The sequence below is a fragment of the Cylas formicarius genome, unplaced genomic scaffold (genome assembly GCF_029955315.1).
Source record: "Cylas formicarius isolate icCylForm1 unplaced genomic scaffold, icCylForm1.1 PGA_scaffold_10__41_contigs__length_53128322, whole genome shotgun sequence".
NCBI lineage: Eukaryota > Metazoa > Arthropoda > Insecta > Coleoptera > Brentidae > Cylas > Cylas formicarius.
Window position 1 is genome coordinate 20918053 of NW_026844214.1, and position 13514 is coordinate 20931566.

At 31.3% G+C, this 13514-nt stretch overlaps 1 protein-coding gene across 2 annotated transcripts in view; it reads left to right on the top strand.

Moving 5' to 3' along the window:
• Positions 1–13514, top strand: part of LOC132705346 (receptor-type tyrosine-protein phosphatase kappa) — a 54599-nt gene that overhangs the window by 23345 nt on the left and 17740 nt on the right. Inside the window, exons 3-6 of one of the 2 annotated variants that reach the window (XM_060675885.1) lie at positions 4904–5019; positions 7174–7261; positions 7404–7480; positions 12357–12491. In XM_060675885.1, coding sequence (XP_060531868.1) covers positions 4904–5019; positions 7174–7261; positions 7404–7480; positions 12357–12491 — 416 coding nt within the window. The remainder of the gene's footprint in view (positions 1–4903; positions 5020–7173; positions 7262–7403; positions 7481–12356; positions 12492–13514) is intronic. The other variant, XM_060675892.1, reaches the window with a different exon arrangement.

Genomic DNA, 13514 nt, shown 5'->3' on the forward strand with positions numbered 1-13514 from the left:
GTATTTGCTTCTTATTCCATTCTCTTTATATATGTTATGAGTTAACATAACATTATTATGAACCTATTTTATTGAAATTGGTGTTTCAAATGTCGGTTGGAGCAAACTATGCATAATAAATATATAAATAACGTGCATACTTGTGAAACCTGTTATACGTATACGTTATACGTATATGTATATTAAGTAGCGGTAGTATATTAGACATGATAGGAACCAAATCCTGACATATAAAGTAGTATATCCAAATGTTTTTGAGTGGATTTGTGGTTCTATTTATTAACAATCACAGAAGTGTGTGTGTGTGTGTGTGTGTGTGTGTGTGTGTGTGTGTGTGTGTGTGTGTTTTATTGTATTGCGAAGTATGATCAGGCAGACTAAAACCTCTCTCTGACCCCCACGGTATCCGCCGCCACGCATTACTTCGTGGGAGAGGATATAGCTACTACTGTTCCTTATGGTAGCTAAGGTGCTATCTTCCTTCTCTTCTAATTGGCGTCGTTTGCTCTACTTCTTCTTCTTCTTTCTATGGAACGCAAGTCTGTGAAGACTTGAGTTAAGTACCTGCTGATAGCGTTCCAAGCAGCTTCTCATGACTATTGTCTGGTCTGACTACTGTTTCTAGTCGAATTGTCCGTGTCAGGATTGTCTCCAATTCATCTCGTTGTGGAATAAACCACAGGCATTCGAAAACGTGCTCTGCACCCTCAATAACTCATGACCAAGACGCTGTGATTTCGGTCTAAGAGGTAAAGTTCCGGAAAGGATACATACTGCTTCCTCCTCAGATATTGTGCGGAAGGCGCTTGCAACTCGTAGAGCACTCAGTCGGTATACTGGTCCAGATTTTCTTCATGCATCTTGTTTCCCTAGCGCTTCGGCACATATAAATATTGCGTACGTAAATACCGATGTGGTTATTGATGACAGGAGTAGGTTTCTGCTCTGTTTCGGGCCGCCGATGTTCGACATTAGTCGTGCTATGCTAGCTCTCACTGCTGATGCTTTAGTACTCACGTGTTCTACCTGTAGCATGAAACCGAGTCGGGCATCAAGCATCACTCCCAAATGTCGGATATAAGGTAGGGATGTGGTTTCTTATTCGCCGACAGCTTGATTGTATCTAATACTTTTCTTCTGGTAATTAGCACTGCCTCGGTCTTCTGCTTGACCAGTTGTAGGTGTGTGTGTGTGTGTGTGTGTGTGTGTGTGTGTGTGTGTGTGTGTGTGTGTGTGTGTGTGTGTGTGTGTGTGTGTGTGTGTGTGTGTGTGTGTGTGTGTGTTGTTTATTATAAAATTTAACGCATATGGCAAAAATGGAAATGGAAAACTTTTACTCAATAATTACAAGATTAAAAATAACAAAACTAAATGTTTGTTTTAAGGAATGAACATTAAACTATTTTAACCTAATGTTAAATAGTCACACAAAACAACTGAAACTATAGAAGCAGGCGAAGTTCTTGAAAGGGATGGGGACAATAGATTTAACTGGTTTATAATATTCTGTCGATAAGCTCGATGGTAGGGTATCAAATGTTGAGAAAAAGTGAAAAATGTATATTTACAAAAAGTACAAGTGCATACATGACTATCTCTAAAACATGAGTTAGTACATCGATCGCAACCTTAAGAACAATACAGGGTGTTAATTAAGTACTTTTACAAACTTTAAAGTGAGTATTTGACTTGTTTTAATATAAAAAATTCATATGAATATGTACCCGCAACGGCTTGGTTGTTGAGATGATTTTGACGGGAAACTGAAATACTAACTTAGTTTTTTGTTATGTTAGAGAGCACCATATACAGTGTTGAATTACATTAAGCATAACTTTAAGTAGTCAGTCACTCTAAGTTATTTTTGATTATTGGCGATTTAATTCTACAAAAGGTATGTTTTGAATGAAAATGGCGAAGAGTAAATGATTTAAGCATGTTACCCGATAATACAATCAATAAAAGATACATGTTTCACCTATTTTTCAAAACTTGAAAGAAAATTTAAATCAAAACGCCTACTATGAGCGACAACTACTAAGAGTACCCTTTATATCTAAAATTGAATGAAAAATGACATATAATGCGACGCATAAAAGTTATGTTTAATTAAATCAGGAACAATATCGTATGAGGCGCCCTCTAACATTAAAAAAATTAAGGCAATATTTCAGTTTTTTGTCATCAATACACCCAGCATCTAGAATTTCGTGTAGTCGCCATCTTACTGAACAAGCATGTATTCAAAAAAGCAAATAAAACAGTTATTTTGGAAGCCCTATATCTTAAGAACCAAGCAATTGCTCACACATGTTTATATGAACTTATAATATTTAAAATAGTCAAAGATTCACCCTTTAAAGATTGTACCTAATTAAATTCTTAAAGTTTTTGTAATCTGGAAAAGTTGTTGGTTGGTTAGTTAGTTAGCTTGTTACTTAGCTGGGATAAACAATTTAACATTGCATTACCGATTTATTTTACAAGATGTACTTTTTCATGGGACGCCCAGCATATTTATCCAACAATCAATTGGTACCTCATTTTTTGAATTACTTAGAAACTGACGTAAAAACCAAAGATAGAAGAATCTGACTAGCCTACAGTACCATCTATTGTTTTCCATACAACAAACTTTTTTCTTCAGTAGACTGACTTTGTTGTGAGATGAAGTACCTGAATTATTATTTACTTTATGTCTAAAGGTTTCAGTGATCGATATATTATTTTAAAACGGGCGCTGGTTAGGACGTTTTTTTTATCTGGTCAGCCGAGGGTGTGGCTTAAAATAATCTTTCATCTATTTGTATTTTCCAATGCTCTCGCATTAAATAGCAAGTTTTGTTTGTGTATAAGCAGAAGAACATAAAATAAACTGAAATTATTTTATACCAGTTAGCTTTGGTTATTTTGGCCAATAAACCATATTTTTCATAAAATCTTTTTAATAAAATAAATAATAATAAAATAAACCAGATGTATAAAAAGTATTCTAAAATTAATTAAATTATTGAAATTATTGGTTATTTATTTTAATGTTATATTTAAAAAGTTTTAAAAGTTCAATTCTTCTAAATACTAAAACATAAAACATTTCTCCTAAAAGGCCCAAAATCAAATTTTTGTATATGAAATATCATAGTGAAACTCGGAGAAAAATTTAAATTAAAAAATTTGCTTGTCTAAAAATTATACATAAGCAATGTTATTAAACTCGAGCTGACTGTGACCCAACGAATTCAGGATTTAAAAATAAAAGAATCTAAATTTTACTGGAAATTAAATTTCATAATTTGAATGTAAAATGCAAACAATTTAGCAAATACCTAGAAAGCTATTATTACTCGCTTTCAGTTGCTTTCTCAAATAGGTAACGTTCTTGGCTTTTCCATAATAAGTCCAAGAAGGAATAAGTAAGTTCTGAAGCATTGAAATAGAAATTATGCCATTAGCTTACGATTGTTAACTGAAAGTTTTTCGTTAGAGATAAAAGATAGGAGATGTTAACTAGTACAAAACCTTATTAAAATTTAAAAACTGAAAAATTTTTGGTCAAGAAACTATAATCAGGAACTTTCAAATTCAAGAAAACCTTTAATTAGAGGATTGGTTTGTATTTATGACATTCTTCTTGAAAATTCCTGCTCTGAATCCTGTAAGCGTGAAGTGACGTGGTAAAATGACACTTTTCACACGATAGATCGTGTATAATTTTGTATTTTAGAGAAGGGAGTAGAGAAAAGTATTTTCCTCATTTTTTCTAAAAGCAGGGGCAATTATTTGACTTCGCATCGAATAACGCTAGACATACTAAAGTGGTAACCGATAGCGGCGAAGGGATCGGATATATGATATTATTTTATGTTTTTGACTCTAAGCTGCTCTCGATCGTCAGTTGAAGTAAACAGTGTGTACGTTATGTGTTCCAATAAGTAAAATTTCTACTTTTAAATATAATCTTTTTTGTTTTAAACAGTATGCTTGTGATCCCTAAATCACTTTTTTTTGTAACCCTAATAATCACTAGTGTGTTAAAATATGTAGCAGGTTTTAGTGCTACTACTGAGCATTTATGTTTCGATATTAAAATATTAATGTCTTTTTCGTGAGCTGTTATGGCCACCATTACACAAACAAAAGCAATCACGAAATTCATCCGAGTAGAAAAAGTTATGGAACCGGGCAAGACCAGTCGAAAGTGTAGAAAAAGACAACCAACCCTACGCACAACATCCTCCACATCAAAGGTCTCGTCAAAAAGATAAAAAGGATAGGTAAACAATACAATATGAACACCACCTTCAGTTTTTCAAAAAAAAAAGATCTTATTAAGAAAGTCCATTAAAAGAATAGCTGGAAATATTTTTTAAACTTCTACATCCGCCTCTAACTGCGTGATTGCTATGGCGCAGCTATAAACAGAGTAAAAATAAAAAAGGTTATTATGACGTCATAATATTAGTTAGTTACTAACAATAATCCATATTCTCTTCACAATTTAATTAATCAGAACAATTTAGGCACTCGGTTAAAATTAAACACTCTAGCCTACTCTAGCTGCTCCTACCAGATTACTTCTGCCTTTGTTGTTGAACCATTTTCCAGTTTACTCAAGTGGTGGTTAGAGTGCTATAATGTTTATTAAAATTATCCTTGGGTGTAGTATCAGGCCGAGGACTTCATCTGCCTTTATTCGGAAGACCTTTAGCGCTGCAGATGGCATCGTTAAAATAACGATAGAATATAAACAAATATTTGTTTAGGAATATAATTGGTACTGCACTAACAATTGTGAATAAATGTTGGCTTATACTGAGTGAAGTAATTGTTGCACGAAATCTATATGTAGAATTATTGTAGAGTTTTTTTAGATGTTTTGATGTGGAAATCTTCAACGTTTCAGATGAAAATGGAACAGTAACAGATACGCTGAACGATCGACCTATCGACATCCAAGAATTTTTGAAACTGTGCGAGCAGAGAAAGAAGTTTCCCGTCCTCTACAAATTAGAATTCGAAGTAAGTGCTTGATTATATCTAGTATGTTTTAAGTGGACATTCCCTGACTGTTGTAAAACGACGATAATCTTTTTGGGGGCCTTCAACGTGCTGTTTTTCCAGTTTAAGTAGCGGAATATTTAATTAAAGTTTTGAATCAAAAAACTCCTTTGTCGCCACATCAATCGTTTTGTTATATTCATAAATAGAACCGAGTTGATTACTTATTTCACGAAAATGTATATTCTGTATTATTTTGAGTGAATGTTCCCACATAGATTAGATTTAGTTGACGAAATCCACAGACAGGCTAATTTACATCAAGGATTAATCGGATGCGGTGAGGGTCCTTTTTTTCTTAATGGAAATTTTAACGGGCTTAATGTATTTTGTGCTGTTCAACTAGACGATTTTATTAAGTTTCGTTGTTTTGCAAATTTGATTATTACAAAGCCTTCAGTCGTGCTGTACTTTGTGCCAACATAAAATACTAAGGATTTGAATTTATCTGCATAACAGATACCAATTAGATTCGACTGAAAATATATGGTCGAACGCCTTAGAAATATATAAAATGCATACAAATTTTATATAAATTAAATATTTTGTAAAAAAATGTTTATTTTTAAGCAATAATACAATATATAAATAAATAGAAATATTGCTAATAATAATTAATACGTTTTGTCATAGATATATAGCTTTGTTTATTAAGATGATCTAAATGGAAAATCAAATCAACTTTCATATAATAATAATTTAATGGTAAAAATACACCAACAATTAAATAATCGCTTAGCAGAACATACTTACAATAAATATCAAAGTTAAGATATATCAATTATTTCCCGTTTCTACTTATTTATAGATTACAATATTCATTGGAATTAAGACTAAGGTGTACAGTGTGCGCTATCCTAATAGCCCTTCATGATATTTCACATAAAAAATTAGTCCCATTGAGCCATAACTTCAGGTTGATATAATAAGAAACATCAGGTTTTAGTGCATTTTTGAGAGATCTATCACATAAAAAAAATTATCAAAATCAAACTGGAATCAAGAATTTTCCAACGATGTACAGCTTTAAACGGGGTGTAAACGATATTTCAAATACCCTGTATTGAAACATTATAAAAATTGGTATAGTTGGATTCTAAGTACTCCTGAATAAGAATTCGTTGTCAATTTATTTTTTTTTAAATCCCTAATAGTACTTCTCTCTTCTCTCTCTGTTGTTAAATAGTCTCAGTTGACCATGACTTTAAGTTGAAGCAATAAGCAAAACAAGGTTTTAGTGCATTTTTCGGAGACCAATCCAACAATTTTTTTTTATCAAAATCGAACCATAAACAAAGATTTTACAAGGGTGTACAGTTCTTAAGAGGGACAGACTGTATTAATATTTTTATAGAATTTATTTGTAAAATGTTTCATATATATAATTTTTGTATGTATTTTAGATACTTCATAAAGATCTACATTGTGATCGAAATAATGAATAAACAAAAAAAATTTAAAGAATTTTAATATTATTCAAAAACCTTACTTCAAAAACTCACTGAACTCATTAAGTATTTATTTATTTAAATACAATCTATGCGTTCCATTCCTGCTTCAGACCTAGGCTCGCGGCAGTTTAGTTAAAGTTATTCATTTATACGCTCCAGTCCGTTTATTATTTCCTATATATTTACGTCATATCTAGAACAAAAATTTTGTTAGATATATTTTTATAAATCATGTAATATTGTTTTATAAGGAAATTGAAACTTTCATGTCGCTAAATTACATTTTCTATATCGTGAAGTGGATCGACATAATTAACTCCATTATATACCGAACCGTTTTTTCACATGACACGTAATTGTATTGTTCCTTATAAATCGCGATTTATGCATTATAAGTGAACTCAAGAGCGGCCAACCATACAACTTAAACGGTAATTAATCACACTTCATCACTGGTGATAGCACAAACGATTTCTGGCTTTTAAAGAATTACATTCGAATAAAATTTACAACAGAGAATCTGTTGCAGCTATTTTCAAATGAAATGCACATTAGGCTCAATATTTTGCACCCTACCTAGAAAGTTTATTATATGAAATAAGAGACAGTTTAAATACAAAAGTTTTTGATATTCATCTCTAAGTAATATGTCGATTGGTTTCAGATAGCTGAAAAGGTTGAACCTCACTCTTGTCGACATGGCATCAAAAAAAGTAATTTAGAGAAAAATCAGAACCAAAAATGCATTCCTTGTAAGTATTTTTTATTTTGTCCTAGACAAACCGTAAGAAATAAATATTTACATTTGGCTTTTGTAAGTTCATATTGTATAGTTTAGATTTAGAATCTTAGAAAACATGCTGCTGAGTGTTAAGACAATCATTTTTGTTACAGATGATTATAATAGGGTAGTTTTAGATGCAATAGAAGGCGCATCTGACAGTGATTATATAAATGCTTCATACGTAGATGTAAGTACGATACACAATTCTTGATACCTTTAGATATCATTTTATGTCTATCGAATCAAGCTGGGAAATTTTCTAAGGAAATGATTTGTGGAAAACAAGGACTATGTTTTAAGAATACGGCAATAAACGAAAAAGCGATAACACAAATATACAGCGTGTTTAGATTTGACCTATTATCCTACAGTAAATGTCAGCAAGCGTCGCAAGACTTCACGGAAATAGGAAATTTTACACTAAGGCAATCATCGTCTATGTCCACACCTGATAGAGAGAGCATGGTTAATCAAGATCTCTAAAATTTATATGTAGTCCAAATTGGACACAAAACTATAGAAAATATTTACACTCATAGATAGATATTTAAAATTCGGTCTAAACTGGAGTGGCACCGGCCTGACTGAAAAGTGAGGCAAACTTTACAATAAAAAAAGGAAGCTAATAATGGAGTTTCTGGCCTTTTTTTGTTCATCTATATAAATGGAAAAGTTGAGTGTTCTCGTTGTTTAATGACTACGGATAAAATTTTTACTCAAATCATTTACACATTAACATTTTCTTTAAAAATTTTTTAAAAATAAAATTTATATTAAAACCTTCGAAAAAAGTACATAGACATTTATATAATTGTAAATGTTAAATATGAAAATCTTTTATAATGTTTCAAAAAATATATTAGTTAGTCAGCGGTGGTGCGTATTTTTTCAGAAGTATTATTTCAATAAAAGCTTAAAATATTTACTTGAATATGTACACTTAACCAATATATTTTACTTCTAGGGAAAGGGAACAATGTTTAGTTTTCTTTTTAAATTTTCGTGTTAACTAAATCCATAGATAAAAAATTCAAAAATCCTGATTGTTAAGGATACTCATTATCACGCATGTACGTCTAAATAAAATTTGACTCACAAAATAGATATTGAGTACATTACCGTCCCATTCAAATATAGATCGAATTGACTGTCTGATTCTGAAACCCTACAATGCTTTCAAAATTTACTGGGATATACTCTATGCTATGTTATTACAACTATAAGACGTCACCTTCTAACAATATTTTTCGAAGGAACACCCCTTTCCAGGCTGAACTTTTTTTCCTCAAAGAAAGTGAATAGTATACATATAGTCATCCCAGAATTACATCAGCCTAATTGGCGCATGGAACAGACCAATAGAGATTTCGTCGATGATCATATATTACACAGATCTAATTTTGAAATAAGAAATTCTGAATGTTACTTTTCGATCACTTCAGCGACTTAAATATTCTAACTTTATACAAAAAAAAAGACATTTTATTTATAATTTAATATGATTTGAACCTTTCGCAGCACATTTGAGATATATAATTTTAATGTTTGGTTATTTAATCTCCGGCAACTAAAGAAAAAAGCTGCAAAATTGGGCGAGAATGTGAATAATTCGTTGCTTTGATATTTTCAATGCCGGATATTAAAAATATATGTTTTATAATATTATTTGTTAAAAGTTAAAAAAGGCGTCATATTCTAATTTTCTTTAAAAATATTACGGCAAAATATTTAATGGAAATAGAATAGAACAGAACATAAACATTTTATTATACAAAAGCCATTTACATTGTCACAGTTGAACAATATAATGTCAAATTTTATAATTGCATATATTTGTATGTGAAAATAAGGTTAAAGTATAAGACGTGCAGAAAAATAAATACCCAAAACGCAAATCTAAAGTCTGCAATCGATAGATACATTGCGTCCCAGATTCGTTTCTCTATACAGACCTACAGCAAATGTTAACCTTAACTTTCATTTTACTTATGGTCGCCATATTTGATTTTTCTATTTTTGGAAGCAAGAGTATTTACGTTATTCTTTCTGAATGTTTCCAAAACTCTTTGAATTGGGAATCGACCTCATCTTTGTGTGACTTCAGAGGAAGAAATCCAACGGGAAAAGGTCAGGGGAGGAAATGACCAAGATATTCGACTATTTAATTAAATAGTTCTTTCGGAAAACTGATTGATTAAGAAGTGCCTGACTTGAATAGTGTTGTGAGGGACATCCATCCTTTTGAAACCAGGTTTGTGTACAGTCATTAGAGTAGGTCGTAAAGCCGGCACAATTTAGTTTCGGAAAAGTTCTAGATAAATCTGTCGGTATGGGCTGTAGTCAAACAAAAATTGCCCTATAAGTCGATTTCCTTAAATGGTTGATAATTTATTATAGATGTTGAATTAAAAAACAAGTAAGTTAAATTACCAATGATCCCACTTCAAATGTTAATTCCAAATCTAGTTCGTAGACGTCTCTCTGTCACTTCGTGAGGGTTTTTCACAGTCCAATGATGAATGTTGTGCTTAATAAAAACTCTACAGTTCGTAAACATACATCGGACCACAACACATGATTTACAAAATCGGGATTTTCACTTTTCACTTCCTAGTATACCATACACAGAAGCCCATTCGTCTTTGCAAATGTCTGTACCGTTGATTTTGATACACCAATTTCCCGTTCTACAGTTCTTATCGATACAATAGGGTTTTTATTGATAGCTTGTAAAATGTTTTTCTCGCGATTTTTTTTAAATAATATTTCATGAGACTGCCGCCGTTCAGGGTACATCTTCAAATACCGTATTGAGGTAAGGGCGGTGCTTTCTGGGTGACTGCAAGTACAACGCTAATGACAAATTTTTCATTATTTGAATTGGGAATACTGGTCATTTTTAACAGGTCTCAACAATTAACAATTTGATACTATGAATTATTTACCGTCAAAATCCTCATTCGATAAAATAATTAGGAACTAACTTTACGAACTGTAATGACATGTTTTGTGTACATTGAGACATCACTGAACTGGAGTTTTACGCTCTTTTCAAAAATCGAAAAATCCAATATGACGGCGATAAGAAAACGAAAGTTAAGGCGGGTTGTGAGATAACAAAAGATGATTGATACAAGTGTCTTTTTCTTTCTTTCTTTCGAAAAATGAAAACCGCCATTTTAGGTTATTCGTCGATATTTCGCAAACCAATTGTTCTATCGTAAATCTGAAACCGGTTATCAAATGCACTTAAGTTTCCTCTAAAACCTTTGCTTAGATATAATAATAATTTATTTATATAGGAAACAAAACCGTTTTGGCAGTGGGAGCCATTTCCCAATAGAATAGTGTTATACACAATTTGTGTATAACTTAAAAAATAATACCTACCAAGAACTGTTTTCTTTTCAAGCCGATTTTTGAGTATAAGCCAAAATTATTTTTTTTGCATATTACAAGAAAGTCCCAATTTAAGAATTCGTTTATACCCAGTAATTTGTAGGCCTATTACACCTGATTGCACCCCAGCTGTATTTGCTTAACATATAAATTGTACACAATCAGTCTTACAAAAATTAACAATCAACTAATTATTATTGCTGTGGAAGGCATTATTATGTATTCTAGCTTATGGAAATGCAAGATTATCAATCGACTATCGCAACGTATTAAAGAAAATCTATTAAAGGCAGAAACGGTCGCAAGAATTAACGATCTGCGGTTGCCGAGGGACTTTTAAGACTCAATCCATAAAGAAATTCTGAAAGAGACGAGGGATAACAATAATAATACTTCAAAGTCTCTCTTTGAGTTCGATTTAGGTTCCACCAAAAATCAATCCGTGTGCTTCTGAAGCCTTTTGCGTATAATTCCGAGAAAAATTGCTCTTGCTGTATTTGAAAACTGGCAATAATATAATGCCTAGCACGAACTACAATTAAATTTATCATAACGCAAAGTACGTTACATCCCCGTTATGAGGCTTATGCATCAAATTAAAACTTCGCGAGTTAATTTTCGTAAACTGCACACACGAAACTGCAAATTTTTATACAAAAATTCGGTCCACCATTGAGAGATTATTTTTTTTATTTGCTGCCACTAAATACTCAGTTATACAGAGAATATTCAATAATTGCGGCGTGCATAAAGAAAAAAACTTCTGTGACTTATTAAATTCAATTATTAATTAAATATTAATTGGCTGATCTGAAGATAATCATTAGTTTGATTCAAGAATGATCTTTTTAATGTACCTAATCTTGACAGAAATAAATAAATGCTCTCGGGAAAAAGAATAATCTTATGGGGAACTAATTTTACAAAAATATTTTTTATTTGAGATTTCAAAATTCGAAATAAAACCATCTGCTGTTAAAAGAATATTTTTTGACTTACCATTTCCTGCGTTTACATTTGACTTTCAACAATACTAATAATCTGAGTTTAGAGTATTAAAAAAGAATGATATCGCGTACAAATTTAAGATAGATAGGCATGATATAGTTTTGTGTTTTTGTTCAGTAGTAACACACTTTTCGTCTTTGATCCCCTTAATGAAGAATTCTTGTTTTATATCTTCAGTAATAACGCAGGTAAGGTTTTCAAAAAAAAACTTACTAAAGAAGACAAAGAAATTGATTTAATTTTTACATTAACTAGAGAATGGAGGAATAGGAATGTATCTATTTATAAAAATAACAACAATTTACACTTGTTATACAAGTCATTCAAGTAGATATTCGCATTATCAATACGTTTTGCATTTGTGAATCATTTTTATTAATAATTATAACGGCGAGTTTCATAAGAATAAATGCAATCCTACCTTGAAGCCGAGCTCTGATTCTAGGTCACTTCAGTCACTGCAGATTCTTCGCTAATTTAATAACTTGCTAACTTTTGAAAGACATGGAATTTCCATTGACAAGAATAGTTGAGTTTCAATTAAATAAATGCCGTCAATTGAAGATAATAACAGTCAAGATTATATATTATTATATTATTAAGAAATCATTTTGATCTGAGTAGCTTGTAGTAACGTATATTTTATCTTTTTTTAGAGTTTACTAAAGCCAAATGCCTACATTGTAACTCAAGGGCCCACAGAGGAGACGGTCACAGATTTCTGGCGTATGGTTTGGCAGGAAAGGGCCAGCTGCATTGTTATGTTAACTAAAACGTTTGACTTCATCAAGGTGAGTTAAAACGTTCGATATACGCTATGTGTAGCCAGAGTTCCGATTGCCAGGCGAGTGTGTTCATTTACATGGTAATTATTTAGGACTATTTCGAAAAAAAAAATTAACGAGTGTGTTTTGCAAATGCGTGACAATACGAAAACATTATTAATGGAATGCTCTATATACTTTGCTTTAATATTATATTTTTTTTTTCCAGGAAACGTGTATATGAAATCGCAATTCTTTAATGAAATTTAACGCGACGTTGAAAACTTATTGCAAAAATATAAAATAGTTTAAAAAATCATGCCTTTCCAATATCTCCTTTTTAGTTTAGTTTAGTTTGATACATTATTAGAAGTTCAGTTAAGTGCCTAAGTACTAAGCTTAAATTTTTCTGTGATTTTTTAAATGGACAACCCTGTATCTAACAACTTTCTGATTTTTAGCAGTTGCCACTTTATCAAGTTTGTTAAAGTTTTCCTATACCTATCGATTCAATTTTTTTCCTAATATTCATTTTTACTAATTATTCATAAAAATGCGTTAATGTATGGCGAGCCCTTAATGCAAAAGTTAGGTTATAAATTAAAATTATCGATATAATAACCTGTGTACTTAGAAATTCGTTCTTGTCACTAAGAAATTCTTTTAGTAAACCTAAATTGGAGAATTGAATAATTCATACTTATATCTAACAAAAAGTAAGCCGTTAAAGAACAATATTTGTTAATTACTCAAAACGAAGTTAATGATTCACATTAAACTCTAAACGCTTACTTAAAATATACATTTATGTAATTAGTTTCCAAATAATCCTTCTAACACCTTGTTGAATAAATCAATTCGATACTTCACTTATAGCATATATTTTGTTACATTGTCTAACCCACATCTTTGAAAAAGTGTCTCACTTTATTCTTGATTTCCCGTAGATGAAAGATTTATGATATTATATTCAGTCTTTATCGCAATGACAAATAGAAATCAAAATATTCAAATTTATTATTTATTAATAATAAAACCTATTTAGAAGCA